Genomic DNA, 20,507 nt, shown 5'->3' on the forward strand with positions numbered 1-20,507 from the left:
TACATATCTCTGTAACTCTCTCAAAGCCTAAAACTGCTCCATCTAATATTTTTTGAATGAAAGAAACATCCGCTAAATAAAAACATCTTAAGGGCTACAGATGTAAGATTTATATAAGTCAAAGTAGATTACTATAATGAACAAAGTAAGTTAAATAAACCATTTAACCTTAAGAGCATTCTATCACTGCAGATCACAATCAATTAACAATCCTGTATTAAGTTCTTCCTATTACTGTATTACATTAAGAACACAAATACAAAAAATAAAATAATCTCCATTCCTGATGATTAGAGAAAGAGACAAAGACAATAAATACAAATAAACACAAGATAATAAGGAAAGTTCTAGCAAGTAAGATCTTGAAAGAATTCATGTACACAAAAGACTCTTAACCATGTTTGCATCACAGATCCCTCTGACAGTATATTGAAGCCAACACACCTCTTCTAAACTGGTAAGATTAGAAAAGAAAATAAAGTGAAATCATTATCAAGACATTTTAAGTGCACAGATCCCAGGTTAAAAACTTCTAATGAAAGAAGCAGATCATAAACCACCTTGCAGGAATAGAAGGATTCTATAAAGCAAAGAGAAAATATAACCTAAGAATATCAAATAGTCAAGTACAAAGAACACAAAAAAGGCCAGCATGGCTAGAATGCACTATGTAAAAGGGCAATGTACTAATAATGTGCAATGAGACTGAAAAGATATATTGGTGATAGGTTGTAAAGCCAAATAGAAGAGCATATTTTATCCTAAAAGCAATAAATAACTGCTAGAATTTACTGAGTGAGGAGTTACATGGTCAGAAATGTATAAGGAGAGTCACTTTGGCAGCACTATGGAAGATGGAATACAATGAAGAGAGACCTGAAGCAATGGAGATCAATTAGAACACCAATGAAAATCGAATAAAAAAGCAAAAGGTGAAAAAAGCTATCACTAAAGTGGTAGCTAAGTGAAAAAAGAAAAAAGGATAGCTGCAAAAAGAAGTGTGTCAAGAATTGTGGTAAATGAATAGATATGTAAGAGTGACAATAAGTGAGGACTTAAGGTAGTATCTTCAATAGAAAAAGCAAAGACTAGAAAGAGATATGGACAGATGAAAGTTCAGAAAAATAAGTTCTATTTTGGACATGATAGTATCAGAACTATCTTTGGGAAACTCAGTTTGAAATGTTAAATAGGTGATAAAAGACTAACAGGGAAAAACTGGATAATTAATAATCATTGTTATCAATAATTGAACTCACAGAAAGTGAAGAAGTCACTAAGAGAAAAAAAGAGGGTCACAGATACCTCCTAAAAGGTTGCAAAATAGATGAAAGTTCAATTAGAGATTATGCATTAAATAATGACAGTGTAAAAACCACTGCACATGGAAGCCAGAGACCTGGGTTCTAACACTTTCTATCTATGTGACCATGAAAACTAAGTCTTCAACCATAAAGGACAATCATACTACGTTTCAGAAGGTCACCCAACAGCAACCAAAAAATGTGAATTATATACTCAGCATTTGTATTTAGCAAAATCTCAATAAAAAGAACTTGCCAAGAATAATAAAAGTATATGCTTTAAAGATCCTAGGAAAAATTAAAGAAAATTAAAAAGACAAAAACAGGAAACACTCTAAGTGTGTAAAAAAAAAAAAATCAAGGCCACTTTGAGACACAGTCAAAATTGTAGTTAAGAAAGAATAAGTAAATTACAAGTCTCATTTTCACCTGCTCTCATGAGATTGAGTAAAAGATTTCTGCACATTATTTTCAACCATGATATATCTTTTTAATAATTAGTTTTTCATTCAAAGAATTTTTTTATTTTATAGTAATTTTTCTGTATTTCTGATTTTATAATTGAAGAATATTTGGTTAAAAGTAAAATATTCCTGTATCTTACCCAAAAATTGATAACAAAGTATTGTTTTAACAAAAATTAAAAACAAAATGGAAATACTTTTAACTTTAAATTATCAGAGACCACGTAATTTTATCTAAGTGCTGCTTCAAGCTTCTATATAATACACAAATCTATTTTCATGTCTGAGGGTGAAAAAAGTCAAATTATTCACTAGCAAAGTCTTCAAGACAAATGTTTTCTATGTCTAGCATTCTACAATCTTCAAATTGATTTTCTATTATAGACCAACCCAGTAGTGGCCAAGTCTAAAGGATTTCAGTTTTGGAGAACTATCTCCAGAGTACAAAATAATTTTAAACCATATTTATAAACTAGGAGTTATTGTTAAATCTTTTTCTTTTTTTTTTTTTGGGGGGGGTGGGGAGGGAGATAGCTAGGGAGAAGGCACACAGTAGAGAGAGAAGGAGAAGGAACAGGGACTATTATAAATATTCTCCCTAGAAGGAGAAAAATCCAAAGATTTAGAACTGAAAAGGGACTAAGTGATTATCTGATTATTACCTTCTCCAACTCTCTCATTTTATAATTAAATTGCTCAGAGATTTTACCCAGTCACAAGTGTAAAAGCATGAGTTTTAACTTATGATTTATTACATAAAAATAATCCTGATCAACTCTCTGAGAAAGGTTACATCCATTCTCATTACATCCATGATAAAATAATAAAAATGGCACCAGTTATCAGAATTAACTTGCAAATATAGTAATATACTAACCAAACTAATAAGGGAATAGAGCTTGACAAAAACAGAATTAACTCAGAGAAACAAAAGTTCAAGAAACTCAAAGCAGACAATAGAGGGGGGAGGAAGGAAGGAAGGAAGGAGGATGAAGACAGAACATTTCCAGAACTCAAATTATATCTTAAAGCAGGAGGATGAAGACACAACATTTCCAGAGCTCAAATTATATCTTAAAGCAATGAAGAGTTTTTAAAAACTTGGTGTTGGTTAAAAAAAATAATAATTCAGTAGAACAGACTACACAAATGAGAATAAAACATCATTTAATTCAGTAACCTACTATTTAATAAACCTGAAAACTTAAGTTTTCTGGGAGAAAACTGGAAAGCAAGTCTGGCAAAAATTAAATTTAGAGGAAAATATTATTCTATACTCCATATAACTCCAACTAGATATTTTGGATTTAAAAATTAAGGTTGTGCCAATAAAAAAAACCAAACAAACAAAAATCAGGTACCTTTCATAATCACAGGAAGGACAGGAATTCAATGAATTCTTAACCAAAAACGGGATAAAGAAGACCACAAAAGATCATAGACGATTCTGATTACATGAAAACATTTTCACATGAAAAAAATGCAACTAGGATAAGATAGGTGGTCCAGTTAAAACATGTTTGTAGTCAAATATCTCTGATAACAAGCTGCTAATATATATTTCTAACAGAAAATATCTAAGTCCAAAAGCCAATCCCAAATAAATAAGTAGTCAAATGATATGAGCAAACAATTCTAAAAAAGAAAAGTACAAACTATTATATGAAAGATGATCCAAGACCCTAAAAATAAGAGAAAGGCCAATCACAACACCTAAAGTTTCACCTCGAACACCAAATTAGCAAAGATTACAAGAGAGTAACCTTCAGTTGAGATTGTAGGGCCTGTGAAAAGACTGACAAAAACTAATGCATTGAGTAAAGCTATAAAGTGATCCAATTATTACAGAAACAATTCTAAATTATACGCTAATGAAATGGTTGAAATGCCCACACCCTTTGACCCCTAAAAACCTATTTCTAGTCTCTCTCTCTCACTCAGTTACACACACACACACACACACACACACACACGCATGCATGTGTATGTATACACAGAGGTTGTGTCGGGAAATGTATAAAATATCAAGAAAATAAAGATATGAATAAAATTTTATTTTTTAAAAAGCCATTTATACCATAATATAAGTCAACCTGATAATTAATACACGCACAAAAAACCCTCCTTGTCAATTTTTTTCCTATGAAAATACAATTGACCTATACTTGCTGTAAAGATCAAACCTCCTATGGCAGCTGGTGGATTAGGTGCAACCTCCAATTCCAAGATTCAGAGTAGGAGGCAGGGTAGGAATGCCAAGCTATCCAGATTTCAGTACACTTATTCAGATCACTTCCAGTTCCAAGCAATCCAAATACAAGGGTTCAACTAGATTGTATACAGATGAAATAAATTTTAAGTCAGTATGTCTGTCCTATGTTTAAAAGTTTCCCTTACAGCAAAGTAGACTATATTGACACTGAAGCTAATAGCAGTAAGCCAAATTTCCTTATTATTAGATAGTTAACATATGCCCCCAAAACCTTTAAAAATCAAATCTTAGAACACCTGCTTAACTATCCAAATGATTTTGTCTTTTTGTTACAGTCCAGAAAACTTTTTCTGCTCTCCCCAAAAACCATAAAATACATTTCCAGGAGGCCACCTCTTTTGTGAATATTCAGCATGTCTTCTTCTTTCTGCCTTTTTGACCCCTTTCCTAAAAAAATTCATAACTTGTTGTGTCTCTATTCTACTTATTCTGTTTATAATCTCTAGTATCACTATGTCTGTAAAATCAGAGACAGAAAATCACCCAGACATGCTACAGTGAAAGACCATTTCTTCTCTATAAAAGCATGATGCTCACCTGGCTTAGTCAGCTGTCCTGATTTGAAGGAGAAACCTGTGGGCAGTTAACTGAAGAATTTATGTTGATCCCTATCTTAAATCTTACAAATGAAACTAAAATTGTATGCTTCCCTTTTTCAAGAACTGACTCTCAGATATATCTTTTCCTTTGAATCTTCATGTTTTTGCCTCTGATGACTCATCTTAGGTCTTGGACTTTCTTGATATTCTAGAAATCTATGTGTACCATGATAAAGGCCTAATGCTTTATGCATTATTGCCCTAATTCTTTTCTGAAATGTGTACAATCCCAACTGCAAAAACAAACTGGGGCATTTTCATAAATAATACTACCACAAAGATTATTCCAAATTCAGTGAGAATACATGCTAATTATCTTAATTTTTTTTTTAATTTTTTTAAATCAAGGATCTTACCTGTATCTGTGAAAGACTGAATGTCATATGTAAGGTCAACACTGAGGTTTTCAGAGTTTTCTGTTTTTTTAAATACTAATCCAATCACCCACATTGTACGAAATTCTTCCCTGAAAAATATTTCAGTACATAGTAGTCATAAAATTTCTGAAAACCTTTTCAACTTGATCAATCTGGACATTGAAAAATTTTCTAAATTAAATTATACATGTAAAATAATTTTTATAACAATTTTATCAGATCACATAATTGAATCATAGAATAAATCTTAAATTACACAAAATCCAAATGTCTAGAAGTCTTGTCTTAAATGCAACCTTTGTTACAAGTGGAAGAGCAGGGAGGGATATATTTGAAATGAGGAAGTAATGTTAAAGCAAAGGACATTAATAAAAAAATAAAACAAATGCAATCAAAAAGCTAATGTAAAAATTTTTGATTCGGCAATCTCATTTTCTATGTCTTTGCTACTATACACATCAACAAGTTCATACTGACACTTCAAAGAGCTAGAAATAAAGCAATATCCTGAATATAAGAAGAAAAAAATACTGTCTTCAACCAAAGAAGATCAAACCAAATTCTTTGAAAGGAACTTCTAAGCTTCTAGTTTAAATGACTGACTGTAGAACTTACCTGTCTATATTTGTGAAAGACAGATTTAGAGCTGCAAGAGAACATCTAGTGGGACAGTAGAATAAGCCTTGCTCTTCTCTTAACAAATTTATTAAGTTCACTTAACTTTCCTGGGCTTCAGATTCCTCAAGTATAAAAAGAGAGGCCATTTCTAGGTGATCTTCCTAGGTTGCTTTTCAAAATCTCTAAGGTTCAATTACTGTCTAAAATGGGCACTATGTTTGGACCTAACTTCAAATATTGGCCCTATTACCTTATTTAGACAAGTTACTTAAAATTTCTGGCCCTTTCCTTTATTACAAAAAGAGAGGATTATAGTAGACAAGTTCTGAAGTCCAGAGACTTAGTTTATGATTCTATGCGCCTTTATCTCTAAGATCTCTTTCTACTTCAATTCCCTTTTACAGTTAAAGAAACTAAGGTCTCAAGTTTCTAAGTAACTTGCCTAATCCTAGAAGAACTACAAAAATCTCTCTTCTGAAATCCATTCATGCATTTCCAATTTGCTAGACATCAAGATTTGGATCATCATCTGGTACCTCTAGTCAATTAAGTCCAAAAATGAATATATTTGTCCCTTTTCCTCAAGCTGCCTCTCCTCCAAATTACCCTCTCTGGTAAGACTATTCAGGTTTATAACCACACTCTGTGCTATAATCAGAACTGCTACTTCTACCTCAATTGGGTAAGTACCTACTATATATGACAAAGTCCTGATTATTCTAAAAAAGGAACATTTTATGTCCTCAAGAAGCTTATATTCAATTGAGAGATACAAAACGTACCCATAAAAAGCATATACAATTTGGAAGAAATACCAGTACCTATGAAGTTCAAGAAAAGCTTCAGTAGTGTTTGACCTAAGTTTTGAAGGAAACTAAAAGATTCTATGAAGTGAAAGTAAGTATAAAATAAAAATCTAAAATGTGAAGATAAAATATTATGTATGAATAGAAAGATCAGTTTGACTAGCCTTAAGAATATGAGCAACGGATCAGGTTGTAAAAGAAGGACTCTAAAAACAGAGAAGTTAAAAATTGATCCGAGACAGCAAGAAGAAAAGAGAGGAGAGTGAGTTGCGGAGGATATGACATAAAAAATAAAGGCACTAAAGGTTAAAGTAAAGCCTACAATTCCTTAAAGGAAAATCATTTAAGAGGCTATGTGGAAGACAGAGTGGAGTTCATAGAGATTTAAAAAGAGACTCACTAGTGAAAAGGCTACTACAAATAGTTAAAATAAAAGATGATGGTAGCTGGCTTGAACTAGTATACTGATAGTATAAAATATGTTATGAAGACTATCATGTCTCAGGAATTAATTGAATGTGGGAAGAGAGAATGATATCTCAAGAGTGTAAACCTGAGTGACTTAAGATAATGGCAGTAATCCTAACAAAAATAGATAAATCTGAAAGAAGGGTTGTTTTAGGGGAGAGATGAATTCCATTTTGAATATGCTCAATTTAAGATGTCTACACGATATCAGATTTTAAAAGTTCAACAGAAAATTAGTGATAGAAAACTGGAGATGTGAAGAAAAAATGAGGTTAGCTATAAAAATCTGTGTGTCAATTGCATAGATAATTGAATCCATAGAAGATGAAGAGATCATTACAAGAGTTTATGCAAAGAGAAAAAGAAAGTGGGACAAAGCTTTGGGGCACACCCATAGGGAGGGGGCTAGGCATATAAGAACCAGGAAATGAAAAAGATACTGATCAAAGGCAAAAGCAGCAGAGGTCAAGAATAAAAAAATTAACAAAGGCCACTGAATTCACCAAGTAAAAGATTTTAAGAAAAAATAACTCTATATAACCATACACTGCTAGACATATAATCTCAAGAGGTCAAAGACAGAGAAAAAGGACCTATATGAATAGAAATATTTATACAGTACCACTTTTTGTAGTAGCAAAAAATTGTTTCCAAAGGGGGTATCCATTAATTGAAAAATGAATGAACCAATTGTGATATACAAATGTAATGATGTTATTGTACCAAAAGATATGAAAGATATGACAAAATCATAGAAACACTAGTAGATATGAAATAATGCAGTGAAATAAAGAAAATCAGTAGAACCATTAATAAGACCACAATATGATAAAGAACAAAAACTTTAAAAGACTTGACAACTCTGCAGCAATGTTAAGTCATGACTTCAAAAGAACTTCAAATGATGAAGCATGTCTCCTACTTCTAGTCAAAGAGATAAATTACAGCAAAACGAGGAATAAAAGCCAAAATACTGAGATGTTTCACTTGTCTATACTTACTTGTTACTGAGGAAACCTTCTATGGTGGAAAAGGAAGGAAGAGGGAGAAAGGTTTACTGGGTACTTAATTAAAATGCAAAAAAGAATATCATTAAAACTACATGAAAGAAAATAAAAGCTAATTCAGGAGGAGATAGAACTTTGTTAAATTTAAGATACACTTAAAAAAAAAATTAAGATACACTTAGATACCTATTACAAAAAAAAACCTGATACAATATACTATCCTCTTTCATTCTTTGTATATTGAAATGTTTGTGTTTGTTGATGATTAAGTTAATTAAAAAAAATAAAGATCAGTGATGGTTTTAGAGAGCAGTTTCAGTTGTGTGACAATGTTATTAAATAGAAGCAATGAATTATAGACAGCTTTTCTGGGACTTTGGCTAGGAAAGGTAGGAGAGATAAAGGATGGCAGGGCTTGAAAGAATGAAAGAGTTAAATAAGGGTTTTGTCGAGATCAAGAAAGCTGGGCAGGTCTGCAGGCAGCAGACAAAGAACCAGTAGAAAGAGATAAGGTGAGAAGAAAAATAAGAGAATGAAGATGAGGAGGAAGAAAAACTTCAAAGGGGATAGGAAGAACAACACATATATAGTAATTGGCCTTGGAAAGAAAAAAGGCCAATTCTTCATCAACAACTGAGGTAAAGCAGGAGAGATTGAGAAATGATTTCCAAGTCTTGAGCTGTCAAATACAGAATAAGAGAATTAACAACAAAATGAACTCTACTTTCTAAAAATGAGGTAAGGTTCTCAGCTATAAAAGTGAAGAGAAAGATAGCACAGGAGATTTGGGGAGAGTAGAAGGTTGAGAAAAACCAATGTTGGAACTGAGATGTAATAATTAAATTTATATATCACTTACTAAGCTTAGCCAATATACCAAGAAGCAAACACTTCACAAATACTTCATAATAACTTCGGGAGATACTGATGAGGAAACTGTGACAAAAATAAGTTAAGTCCCTCATCCAGGTCACATAGTCTGCTGCTTTGCTAAAATGAGGTCAAGCTGATAATAGATACTATAAATTTGTGATGGGCCCAATGAGAAAAACTGTATGACTCTCTAGCATAGATTAGCACTTCATGAATAAGAATAGAGGGTGATGGTGGAAAGTTATCCATGACTGGGGTTTAGTTAAGTATGAGCTACAAAAAGACAAGGGAGTAAAGGAATAAAGGATCTAAAGGTACAAAAAACTTTACAATTCAATACAGATGAACTGATTCACAAAGAGGTCAGACTTAGAAGGGTTTTAGTAAAGTGCATTAAGGAGTGATGGCCTCGTTTATTATTTAAGGGAATGGTAGGATTCAGACAAAAAAAAAAAAAAGAGGAGGGTAGTTGAGCAGGTTTAAAAGGAATAAAGTATAGATGGAATGAAAAGTTATAGTTGGATACGGAAATTGAGAATCCTTGATCATAGAAATTTGTAGGTCATGGTAACTGCCCAATTACTATCTTCATTCCTGCTGTGGCTGAAATAGAATGAAAGAGGAGAGACTGAGGAACTAAGAGATCAGAATATTTGAGCAAATATCAATGTGTATCTAATATAAAGAACAGAGATTAAGGTAGAGGAAAAAAAAAAAAACAAACCACTGAATCAATATTGAACTCTGAGGAAAAAAAGAGAAAGTGATCTGGGAATTCTTAAAAAACTACCACTAGGAAATGAATTGGATGATATACTTGCATTGGGTGACCCATAAAGGAGAAGGGAATAAATGTGTCAAGAGGACACAAAAGAAAAGTGCAATCAATAGTGAATAGGCTGAGTAAGTAAATTGTCTTCTGTAAAGGATCTAGGTTTGTATGAATGATATAAATATAAAGAACAAAAAGGGATGCCTAAAAGACACAATGAAAGGGATAGGTGGAGCTAGACTAGGATATACAAAGAGTAGAATTTAGACTAAAGGGATGGGATAAAAAGAAATAGTGGCAGAGAAGAAAAATAATTTTCATGTGGGGAACCAGGAATTCTCTGATGTTGAAAAAGTATGTGATGTGATTTTGCTAAGCATAAGCATGTTAGTACAATAGGAGCTCACACTCTCAAAAGTCCTCTGAATAGGGAATATCAGTTCTTTTTCAAGCATTAGGAGAAAGAAGCTTGCATTTGATGTTAACAATGCCCTTTAAGTGAAATCCTTATAGCCAAAAACCTGGAATCTGAGCTTTAAGTTCTAATCCAAGTCTTTAAAGTAAGGCCAGTCAAAAACTGTGAAGATTGGTATCTGAGGAATGGGCATCAGACTGGGTGGTGAAAGTATCTGATAAAACAAAGTATGAGAGCTAATTCAAGTTAAGCATGGGATTTCTTTTGCCTCAGCAATGGTGAGAAAGACAAGTTGCAGCAAGATACAATCCTAGACAAAGCAGTAAATCCCAACAACTTCGCCAATAATGGCTGACTTAAGTCAGACCTATAGTACACCTGTAGTGTCACTTCACAATGTGTCTTACACGTTGCCCTATGGCTTCCTTCTAGTCTACTGCAAAAGTTTTTTAATTCATCTCAGTCTATATAACTACTCTTTCCCAATCAAGTCATCAGAAATGTTAAGTAAATTTTCTGGAAACATAGATTACCCTAAACACGCAAAAACTTGGCTCCCAATTATTCCTAGGGGAAAAAATACAAACTCTTTTAGTATGTCATTTTATATAAAATTAGTCTTCAACCAAATTAATTGTTACTGTGGAAAATGACTCCTCTTCACAAACTATTTCCCAACCAAACTACATTATTTACTATTCTCCAAATCATCTCCCACCTTCTTTAAATTTCTTTGGGCAATTCCCTTATGCCTTTAATGTACTTGCTCATCTCCACATTTCAGAATCCTGCTCTGTAGGCAGACTTCTGCAAACCATATTCTACAGGACACAATATTTTTACAGTCAAAGATGCAGAAGCTGCAACTTTTGTTTTGCTGCTTTGTCTTAAATAAAACAGCATTGGATTCAGTAAAACAGAATTATTTTGTAAGGAGGTAGGACCTCCTTAACAATGTATCTCCCATATTTGCATAAAAAAACCCATAACATTTTTTTAATGATGGGACAGAAATTACTTGGTCTACAACCTTCTGTTAATGAGATTTGGACATTCTCATAAGATATTCAATCAATAAAGAATCCTTTTATGAGATACTCCAAACAATTCTCTAAGTGGCCTGCCCAGGGTCACACAGCTAGGAAGTGTTAAGTGTCTGAGGCTACATTTGAACTCAGGTCCTCCTGACTTCAGGGCTAGTGCTCTATCCACTGTGACACCTAGTTGCCCCTATATTGAACTTTGAAAACATTGCATAGCTTCCTAAATAAAACCCATAATTATTAAAGAATTGGGTCAAATAGTAAAATCACATTGATGACATACTACCAAATAGATTCCTTAAAACTTATCCATAAACATATCTTGGACAGACACTGTAGATACTGAAATGGGAACAAAATACAATAGGAGAAAAAGGGCAGGCTAAATTGTCTTTGGGAACTTTTGAATGGCCCCATGTTTTCCCCTCATTCAAGTACCCATCTTTTTAAACATCGATATTGTTGCAGTGATGCTATGTGGTTTTAAGACATGGAATAGCAGTCTTTAAAAAAAAAAAAAAAGTTGAGGATCACCTAGAGTGCAAAGAATCACATGATTATTTAATCATGAGAATGCTAAAAAAAAAATTATCAAAAACAAACTATACTATCATTACATGATAGTAATTAGTAAAGGAAGAAGAATTGGTAGCAGTACCAATGGAATGTCTAGAAATCTAGTTAGAGGTTCCAAGGATGATGATTGTACACCCTATTCCTATTTAAGATTTATGAAAGAACAAGAAAAAAAACTTGAATAAGGTGAGGATGGCTTGAAATACTGGAAAGTATATAAAAAATGAGATCACAGATCCTATGCCAAATTTAGCTATCTTCCTTCAAACTTTAATTCCGGTGCCATCTCAACCATTAAGTTTCTCAATCTCCTTAGCTACTGTACCCTCAAACATTCCTGGAGTTTTGTCCAATCTCTTTTTATTCTCCTTACACTCTAATACATAGTTTTGCTCATGTCATATTTCATCCTACACCAGTCTCAATAAAATGTAGACCCTTTAAGTTAGGTTCCATTTGGGAATAATGTTTTATTGCTTCAATGCATATAAAATACGTCTTTAATATAATGCCTTGATAAATATAAGTAAAGTCCTCTACCAGGGTCATCAACATTATCAAATGAATCTGGCTTCCTGTTAAAGTCTTTATACCGAGAAAATTTTGCCTACATTGTTCATAGATTTATTCTGCAGTTACACTCCTTACCTATTAAGGTATTTACCTAATATTTGAAAATCACCATTCATAGCCACTAACAATTCTCAATTCCAAATTAAAATCTGTTACTTTAAACATTCATTGTATACATAGCAACAATTCCTAGACTGTTTACAATTTTGATTGTCATCCTTGAATATTCTAGTTTATGAATATTTTCTAAAATTTTACATCTAACAAATATCTAGATTATTCAGTTCAATATACAGATACTAAGTATCTGATATGTACCCAGTACCTCGCTACAAAGGTACAAAGAAAAATGAAAATAGTGTCTGCCCTCAAGGAATTTAATACAAAGTATTAGAGGTGGAGAGTCAAAAATGCATAACTGGGGAATTAGGAAAAACCTTCTGAAGGTTTCAGTATCATGAAACAAACCCGGTCAGGGACTCTCTAAGATAAAGGTGAGAAAGGAGATCCCAGGCTTGGGGATATACCCTTTGCCAAGACTCATATATGAGATGAACTGCCCTATGAAAAATTAGCGAAATAAAAAGGATTAGTTTGCTAAGTCTGAAAAGATATGCTGGAACCAGATTGTGAAGGTCTTTAAATATCAGAGTAATTTGTATTTTATTCTAGAGGATAAAAGAATCCAGCAATGTCAAGAATGGACTGGGAGAGGAAAGAGCATGGTACCAGAAAAATCAATTAGAAGACTATCATAATGGTCTGGGTGAGCAGTTATAAAGGGCCTGAACAAGGGTGATGAAAAAGAAAGAGATGCAACAGATGTCATAGAGATAGAATCACCAAGACCTGTCAACTGATTAAATATGGAGAGTGAGGGAAAAGGAAGAGTTGAAAATGACTGAGGTTGTGAATCTTGGTGATTAGAAGAATAGTGTTCATGATAGAAAAAGGAGCGTTTAGAAGAGGGAGGAGGAGTTTAAGGGGAAAGATAATGAGTTCTATTTTGGACATGATCAGTTTCAGATACCTACGAGACATCCAGGTGGAGATATATATAGCAGGCAGTTGGTGATGCAGAATTGGAGCTCAGGAGAGAGATGAAAGCTGGATATGTAGATTTGGGTGTCATTTGCAGAGAGATGCTAGTTGAGTCCATGGGAACTGATGAGACCACTTACAGGAGGGCCTAGGACAAAGCCCTGGTGTACACCCATGCATAGAGGGCAGGACATAGATGGTGGTCCAAACAAGTAGACCGAGAAGGATCAGTATCAGTCAGGAGAACCAGAGAGCAGTGTCACAATAACCTAGGGAGGAAAAAGTATCCAGGAGGACAGGATGGTCAACAGTATAAAATGTTGCAGGGAGATGAAGAAGAATGAGGACTAAGAAAAGGCCACTGGATTTAGCAGATTTAGACAATCAGATTTGAGAGATTTCTGACAACCTTGTAGAAAAAAAAAAAAAAGGCAATTTTAGCTAGGTAGCGAGGTTTGAGTCAAGTGGTTCAGAAGTGATGGGAGGTGATGAAGTAAAGAAAATAATTGTAGACCATCCCAAAATAGTTTTATGCGATTTATTTTTCACGAATACTATATGCCCAAGATGGCATTTTTAGAGAGCCAGTTACAGTGCTACTAATTTCTAAAATGCTAAGTAAATTAAAACTCCAGAATTTGATTTTTATAAACTAATTATACATCTCTATAATGCATTATGCTTTGCTCCCTCCTTAACTTAATAAAAGACATTAATTCATCTTTTCATGTGATTAGATCCAGTCCATTTTTCTACAATCCCTAAGTTTTTTTCTGAATAACAATTAATGCTCTATAAATTTAATAAAGATATTGTCTATGATTTTAAGATAATGAAATATAGTTTTCTACAAGGATCTTTAAGAACAAAAGCTAAAAAAAAGTTTTTGATTAAACTTAATTATACACTGTCAATTAACCATAGCATATTCCTAGAAAATCTAACAAATGAGTTGAACTACTACCATAAAATATATATTTAAAACCACCACTTAAAAAACAAAGCTAAAAATGCTAATAAGATTAAATATACTATTATATTCCAGTTTTAGTTGCCAATATGGACAAGTGCTTTCTTGAAATATGAAACCATTTATTTAGGCTTCCCAACTTGGGAGAGAAAAACAACTAACCTATAAAACAGGTTAACATTTCAAAAAATGGAAATGAAGTAAGCATTTCACTTTAACGTAAATCATAAGCTTTATGAGATTTCAGTACTTTATATCTAATTTCTGTAAAGTCAACCTTTTTTTTGGAAGACAAAAAAACCAAACAATTTTTACATTGGTGGATTTAGATAAAAAATAATGTTCTCTATATCATGGAAATTTAGTTTTTACATTCATTTCATCAGATTAACAATTTATCCTTACTTCTACTAAAAAAATAATATACTTACTTGTCAGGATTTTCCTTGGGTGCTGGAAATGACTGAGGATTCACATGAGCCAGTGTAATAAATTCATTCTTCTCCAAACTTCCAACCAGGATTCGGATTTTTGATTCCACCAAGCCCACCCTGAACAAATGCCACTTAGTATTACTAACAGTCCATTTACTTTTAAATAAATAAATAAAAGTTAAGCAAAATGCACAGAAACAGAAGAAATATAATGAAAGTAGAAGTTAAGGTACTCTTTCAAAAATTAAGAATACCAAAACAAGCAATTTAATGGAATCACTGTCCCAAGCAACTCAAGAAATCATTAGTAACTTTTTAGTGTTCTACCTTAAAGGTCAGGAAATAATAACTATCCTTAAAAAAAAAAAAAAAAAAATTTAAAAAATTAAAAATAAAAAGCTTTACTCAAATCAGGAAATTCAAGAAACTGAATTTTCAAGACAACCAGTCTTTGCTCAGGACCTTTAAGGAAAAGAGATTAACAAAGCAGTTTTAGAAATAAGTAGTTATAAAGTAAATTTCAAATAATTGTTAAAACAACAGTAGCAAGTAAAAAAAAAAAAGTGAAAAAGTATTACTGGCAGTTACATAACATCCATTTACTTAAAAAAAAAAAAAAGTGAGTCCTCATTCCAATGTCCTAGCAATTTCTAGGTCTAAAAAACAAAAAGTCAAATTAAAGAGTTTATTTATTTATTCTTCCTACGTATGTCCATTTTATTTTTTTTATTTTCATCTCTGCTTTATTTCAAAGGGTCATTTGGAAATTTATGGTTTCTTTTCTGTGAATCTTATCTTATACTCACCATTCTAGTCGCTGCTTTTCTGTTGGTGCACTTGCTAGAAGTACAATATAATGCCTTTGAAGATAAAGACAATATGCTATTTATTTTATTTATATGTTTGGAGTTGGATATTCAAGCCACAATGCTATAAGCTTCGTTGAATTGTTCTAACTTGAGCTAGCCCAAAAATCTTTGCAATGTGAAAATCTCACCCTATGCACATTAATGGATTACATTAAGTTTATAAATATTCCATAAGTGTTCAAACTACAGGGTATTTTATTTGCTTCTGAAAGAGATATTCATTAATAGATTATTACAAAATATTTCAAAAATAAGAAATTAAAAGAAATTGCAGTAACAGAAAGGCACACTGATATAATATCTTGTCCCCTCCTCAAAAGTGTTTAAAAGCTGTTTAACACATCAATTAAAATAAATTTGTTTTATATGGACGATGAACAAAAATCTGCTTTATTCATAGATATTAAAAATAATTATGGAAACTGTTAATAACGTAGTAAAGGAAAATTGAGTTGAAGTATTTCAACTATTTTAAAAATCAGGCCTAAAAAAAAAAAGTTACTTATTAATACAAATATACACAATTATATCCAATCCATAATGGGACTCAGATTATAAAGGAAAATACTTCTAAAATGAAAAACGCAAAAAGCTCAATTTAGAAACTGAAACCAAGCTAAAGTTCCATAGAATCAATCTAAAGTTTATTTTGATTGCCTCATCTTGATGAACAACCTTGTTTTTCTTTAAAACCAAAGTGATAAGCATTGAAGTGTTCATTGAAACGCGTAATTACTGAGCTATCAAAAAAATTTTAGTAATCAATTATAGAATGGTATGTTACAAGAGTTGAGACAAGGTTTCTTCCAAAATATTTTATCACAAAGCAGATTAAATTTAGTAAGATAAGTAGAAATAAGTAGGAATCCAACCAAAATCAGGATACTTTAGTTATTTTTGAAATAACTCTTTGTTCTTTACTTTAAAAGATTAGCAATGGTCTTTGGACAAAATGTTTTGATCTAAATCATGATAGTCACCTTATTTAGTCTAGTTTGCCAAGAAAAAATGTGTTAAATGAAATTATAAAGTTTTTAAAGATCAAAACAAGGAAAATGAAAATACTTTAAAAAGTTTAGCTGTATTAAGTTCATACTCTACACTCATTTTTGGTGACAAAGCATTATTGGCCAATGATTAAAAAGACATTTCAAAAAAGTTATCTGTGCCTTAAAGAAAGTCAACCTTTACATGCAGGCACATTCTAACATCTCACTTATCATGTAAATTAAACTATATGAAGCAGAAACAAAAACAAAACAAAACAAAACAAAACAAAATCAGCAAGTCTCTGTGCAGTCAAAAACAATTATTTTAAAAGCTACATAATAAACCTTATTTATATACTTTCTTGTTAAAAGCTAACATAAAACCTGATTGCTTTTCTTTATAAACAATGTATAAAGGTTGCTCATATGATTTCCCAACCCACTGCAGATTAGGTAGGAGACTACTAAAGAAGAGAAAAAAAGTGAGGAAAAGGCAAAATTCAAGGCAGATCAAAATTTTTTACATCATTTTGTCTGGCTCATTATTTAAAACTTTTATACATTTCATTATTTATCATGCTAACTATGAATTTACACTCTATTATAAATGCTTTAAGAATTCCTTCCAAAGTTCTCTATTTTTTCATCATTTTATTCCCAATGTTTTATATATAGTAATTGCTTACAAAAATGTGTTCAAGGAATAGCAACAGGGTGAACTTCATATATGGGACAAACAGATCTACATATAATAAGACTGTGACAATTTTGACACATTACAGGAAATAATAATGATGTTGAAGACTGAATCATCAAGGAAGTATTAAATTATAGTCCTATTTTTGTGGGGGTTTTTTGATGCAGCAATAGGAGTTAAGTGACTTGCCCAGGATCACACAACTAATATTAAGTGTCTGAGGTCAAGTTTGAATTCAAGTTCTCCTGACTCTAAGGCCAGTGCTCTATCCATTGCACCATCTAGCTGCCCTTATAGTACTATTTTTAAAAAGCAAGAATGTATTTAATGCCTTTTTAAAATAGATCAAAAAAGACAGAAGGCTAATCTAAGGTTTGGTACTCAGAATTTTAGTATAATTTTAAAATTATATGGCAAATGTGCTTATTTTCTTAAACGTAATGATGCTGGAATAAATGAATCATTATTATGTGTCTATAGACATGCCACAATTCGAATAAGCATTTCAATTTATACTGAATGATAGAAAGCTGCAAACATTTCTAAATGATATTTAGAATATAGTCAGTCAGATATAGAATATAGTCAACTTCTAGATAGTAACCCTTGAAGGTAAATTGTAAATATTCTAACATGCTAAAACTTAGATATTTATACTAAATGGGTCTTCCCCTGCCTTTCCAACCTGAGCATGCTGACCATGTGTTCCCTCAACCAGCTCCAAAAAAAAATTTCCCCTCAAATATATACTACATCTGTACCCCAAATTTGGACAAAATGTCATCAGCCTAAAAAAGGGTGGAAATTACTTTAAAATGGTAACTATATCTGAATTGCTTTGTTAGAAATCTTTCAAAACAGTTTACAAAAATGATAGCGAACTTTAAAGTTTAGTGAATGAGTACTTGTGTGACAGGAAATCAAATGCCTCCAGAAAACATTTTACACATTAATGTTTCAAGTGTTAGATATTAAAATGAACAAAAAATGAACTTTTTAAAAATGGCAAATAAAAATCCTTGGATGAATCAAGAAAATTACCACAAACATGTCTGATCCAATCAATGAAGTTTTACCCAGGATTGAAAAGATTTGTGGCAATTTCAAATTACAATTCAGAATTGCAACTGACCCAAAGCCCAAATACAGTTATCTTTAGGTCACTGATACTCACTTAAATTAGCTGCCACATTTCACACTGACAAAGGAAGAAGTGTCATTAAAAAAAAAAAAGTGTTATATTAGCTATTTTTTTAAACAGTAGCCTGATGATTTAGCATTTGAAAATAACTTATAAAAACATACAATGGACTAGTGGTTGTAAAATCCAAAGTTGAGCCAATAAAACTTGGATGCCTCCTACACTGTTCTTTATTATAAGTACCTTACAGAGATGTTTAGATATCCAGAAAAAAATGAGTATAAAAGTCAGAAGGTTTCATTTATCCTTATACCTCACTTACTAATCCTTTTTCTTTTTTTTTAAAGAACATACTTTTCTCTTTAAACGTTTATTTTTCATCAAGCCCTTTCCTTCATTGTCAATGCTACTAGGTTATCTTGAACATAAGGTAAAGTCAAAAGATATTCCCAAAGTTGTATCTTTCTTAAAGAAATTTGAATCTCGATTTCTATCAATACAACAAAAGTTACAGATTCTTGAGAGTAGTTAAATGTCTTGCTGCTCTCAGAAATAATTTCATATAAAATACTAAACATTTCCAAGATAACCTCAATCTGTGCTATGTCTTCACACTTAAACATTTAATGAATGTTGACAACTAGTTCTGAAGGCTTGTTCATAAAAAAAGGAAACAATCTTCAAATTTTCTGGGTACTTCCCCTCAAATATAAATACTTGAATCTAATGAATGGCAGAAGTGCATGTAGTAAACTGTACACTAAAACAAATGTAATAATGAGAGATGTTATAGAAATTTAGGTGTATAACAATGCTACAAGAAAAACATACTTCTGAGGAATCAACTTTAACAGTAAGAAAAATTTAACTTTGCCTGGCTCTCATAATTTATTACGCTTAACTGTTTATTGATACATTTTAATAACTTGAGACTATTTTGGAATAAAATCCTATAATAAAAAGTATCTAAAAACTTTATGTCATCTAGAGGGCATCATTGTTAAATATTCCTAACTCTTAGTTCCCTTTGTAAAAATGGATCTTCTCATAGAGGAATATCAAAACAAGGGGGAAATTTTGTGTGATATATCTGGTACACTTGTCATAATTTTAAACATTCAAGTTTAGATCAGGATTGTTTTTATTATACAAAAAAGAAATGTATATTCCCAACTTGATATGACGTTTTCTGACTTAATAGACGAAAGCAAATTGTCATTACTCATTAAAGAGGTGCTTTTTTGAAACATGCAGCAAATTATGAATGTTTTCAGGTTAAGTAATTTTTAAAAAGCTAAATTATAACTGACTTTAAAAAGTACCACTTAAAAATTCTTTTAAAAGGGACCCGTCAAGGTTTTTTGAAATAAAAATTTTCTTTAAAAGGCATTTAAGTCTTTGAGTTCTAAAAGAAGAAAATATCAGTCTGTTGCACTATTTTATTCAATGAATCCAATTCCCAATACATTTTAAATTTACAAAGGGTAAAATTTGGGTGAATGTAACTCCTTAAGAAGTCTGAAGAGTGTTCACTATATATTTATGAGGAAGAATAGTATTTTTTGTTCTTCTGTTATCAATTACTATTCTAATTGATTTGTATTAAATTAGAAACAATGGTAACTGAGCCTATGTCAAACATAAATGGTCCTCAATAGTAAAAAGGGGGGAAAAAAACTATACACAAACAAAATTTTCAAAGAAAAGGAAAATAGATTATTAATATAAATTATTTAAGTTGTCACTGATAACACAATCTTCCAAATGCAATCCCCAGAACACAATTCAAGTGCTCTATTACTTTTTTTCATGCAAAAGATACAGAAACAAAACACAGAGACATTATGATGGTCATCATTCATTTTTTTTAATTGGGGAATAGCATATTAAAATCTTGCTTAGATTATTACATAACACAATCCAATACAAGATCAGATGGTTAGAAAAGTGTCAGATCTTTTAAAAAAAATTGAAAAGAAAAAAAAAAGTGGGACTCTGGCAAAATTTCAGCTCAGGGCAAATAAAAATGCAGTCCATTTTTTTTTTTCAAGTAAGATTTATTATAAAACTTACAATTTTCATCAAAATCAAATACAATTAAAACAGGCTTCTGACCTGTACTAAAAAGGTATTAAACCATTAAAGTTAAACATTTTATGTTCTAGACTACTAGGAAAACTTCTTTTAAATATTGGAAGG

At 31.7% G+C, this 20,507-nt stretch overlaps 1 protein-coding gene across 9 annotated transcripts in view; it reads right to left on the reverse strand.

The window, feature by feature from the left end:
• The window catches only part of PAPOLA (poly(A) polymerase alpha), a 73,519-nt gene that overhangs the window by 17,875 nt on the left and 35,137 nt on the right, over nucleotides 1-20,507 (reverse strand). For all 9 annotated transcript variants that reach the window (XR_007950754.1, XR_007950753.1, XM_051978424.1 and 6 more), the window contains exons 13-15: nucleotides 15,419-15,472; nucleotides 14,610-14,729; nucleotides 4,996-5,105 (exon numbers count right to left, since the gene is read on the reverse strand). Coding sequence is in view for 7 of the 9 variants with exons in the window: in XM_051978424.1 (XP_051834384.1) it covers nucleotides 4,996-5,105; nucleotides 14,610-14,729; nucleotides 15,419-15,472 (284 nt within the window). In the remaining 2 variants the exon portion in view is untranslated. The remainder of the gene's footprint in view (nucleotides 1-4,995; nucleotides 5,106-14,609; nucleotides 14,730-15,418; nucleotides 15,473-20,507) is intronic.

The sequence above is a fragment of the Antechinus flavipes genome, chromosome 2 (assembly GCF_016432865.1).
Source record: "Antechinus flavipes isolate AdamAnt ecotype Samford, QLD, Australia chromosome 2, AdamAnt_v2, whole genome shotgun sequence".
In the NCBI taxonomy this organism is placed as follows: Eukaryota; Metazoa; Chordata; class Mammalia; order Dasyuromorphia; family Dasyuridae; genus Antechinus; species Antechinus flavipes.